At 35.0% G+C, this 2,166-nt stretch overlaps 1 protein-coding gene across 1 annotated transcript; it reads left to right on the top strand.

The window, feature by feature from the left end:
- Nucleotides 1-335: 335 nt before the first annotated feature.
- Nucleotides 336-1,277, top strand: LOC100656621 (olfactory receptor 4L1-like). The gene has a single exon (XM_064291947.1). It carries the CDS (start codon nucleotides 336-338, stop codon nucleotides 1,275-1,277), a length of 942 nt encoding a protein of 313 aa, XP_064148017.1.
- Nucleotides 1,278-2,166: the final 889 nt, after the last annotated feature.

The raw sequence follows: 2,166 nt of genomic DNA, 5'->3' as shown, positions 1-2,166 counted from the left end.
ACTCGATGGACCATTGAATTCAGGGGTCATAAATTCATGATACAAACAATAAATTCATGTGAAGTCATAATCTATTGCCTCAAATTAAATTTACAGTATTTTACAATAAATTTTTCATCATTTGCATCTTTCTGATTTTTTAAGAAATGTAGCAATGTTAATAATTCTTGCTTTAATCAATTAAAATATTTTTCAGAAATGTTCTTTCTTTCTACAGGAATCAAACATTCACTTTCTGTATGTCCATACCTTCAAAACTATAACATGTTAAATGGTGACTTTTTCCTGATTTTTCTGTATTTTAAAGATGTTCTGAAAACTCCTGCATAGGCTAGATGGATATAAGGAATACCTCAATGATAACTCAATTTGTTTTGTTAGGACTCACCAGCACTTGGGAACTTGAAATTTTCTTTTTTCTCATATTTTTGTTGAGCTATGCAGCAATCATGGCAGGGAACCTTCTCATTGTGGTCACCGTAACCTTTGATTTTCACCTGAATTCTACACCTATGTACTTCCTCCTTGGAAATCTCTCCTTCCTTGATATGACTATTTCCACAATCACAACCCCTAAGATGATCACAGATTTCCTCAGAGAAAAGAAAACAATTTCCTTGTGGGGTTGCATGGTTCAGATGTTCTTCCTCCACTTTTTAGGAGGCAATGAGATGACTCTTCTTGTAGTTATGGCTGTTGATCGGTACATTGCAATATGCAAACCTCTTCACTACACAGCCATCATGAACCGCCGGGTACTCATGGGTTCTGTGCTGCTGTCCTGGGGTGTTGGTTTTGTGCACACTATGAGCCAGATGGTTTTTACTATCACCTTGCCTTTCTGTGGCCCCAATGTGGTGGACAATATTTTTTGTGACCTTCCGCTAGTTCTAAAACTTGTTTGCACTGACACGTATGTTCTGGAGTTGCTGGTAATTGCTGACAGCGGACTACTGTCTTTCATCTGCTTCGTACTCTTGCTCATTTCCTACACTGTCATTCTAGTGACCGTCCGAGGTAGGTCCTCTGGTGGACTCTCCAAGGCTCTGTCCACACTGTCTGCTCATATCACTGTAGTCACTCTGTTCTTTGGGCCATGTATCTTCATTTACGCTTGGCCATTTAATAGCTTATCAGTGGATAAATTTCTTTCTGTATTTTATTCAGTCATCACACCCTTACTGAACCCCATTATTTATACTCTGAGGAATCAGGAGATGAAAGCAGCCATGAGTAGACTGAGGATCCAGCATGTCAGCTCCAGGCAGAACTTATAGACAAAAATCATAAAAATGAAGCTTTTATTATAAAACCTATAAAAATTACATCTCACGATAAGATCAATTTGTTTTGGGTACAGATTTAAAAAAAAATCATAATGTATATTGAAATTACCAGATGTTCCATCATTTTTATATGGTTTTATTGAAATAATAATTGTCTTAATGGAAATTCAATTCCATTTTGGGATAATTATTTTTAATTGGGATATGTATTAAATAGAAAAACTGGCTCATTAACTATAGTTGGAAACCCAAAACTGTCCAAGACTAAATTTTCATAAATAAAGATAAATCAAATATGAATTTGTACACTTTTAATTTAAAATTAAGGGTCTTTCGGCTGTTTCTTAGATGGCTAAATGTGCACAAAATTGTGCACACTCATCTAAACCCACAAGCACACATACACATTTTTGTGGTTCTTCATATATGAAAGGATTATTATATTTAAAAAGGTAAGAGACTAGTTTTTATCAGTAGAAGGATGCATAGAGTGAGTGTCATCAACTGACATGAAATACATAATTATTTCATTCTGAAATTCCACCTCACAGAAATACATGGAGCTGGATTCTACTTTCATTCATATTTGCATTCACGTTTACTCTCATATATCTCTTGAGAATTAAGTGAAAGCATTATTATTGTGCTAATCCCCACGGAAAATAAATAAATGAAAGGTACATATTCCAGGCTCTCATGTCACAGCCCGTGCAGGGGTGGGGGGGCAGGGATTATTGAAGTTGGTTAAATTTCATTAAGAAAGTCAGAAAATATATTGATACATAAAGTTAGATTTATGGTCCATGGACACTAGAATAAGTAGATATTTTATAACTTCCTTGATATCAAATTCAAAATGTTATGCTTTTTCCCAAACACT

Source organism: Loxodonta africana, chromosome 10 (genome assembly GCF_030014295.1).
Source record: "Loxodonta africana isolate mLoxAfr1 chromosome 10, mLoxAfr1.hap2, whole genome shotgun sequence".
Lineage (NCBI taxonomy): Eukaryota > Metazoa > Chordata > Mammalia > Proboscidea > Elephantidae > Loxodonta > Loxodonta africana.
The sequence above is the reverse complement of the archived record's forward strand: the minus strand, read 5'-3'. Positions and strand labels throughout refer to the sequence as shown.

Excerpts from the sequence above, each read along its gene's own strand:
- LOC100656621 (XM_064291947.1), top strand. The coding sequence starts at position 336 with ATGGATATAAGGAATACCTCAATGATAACTCAATTTGTTTTGTTAGGA.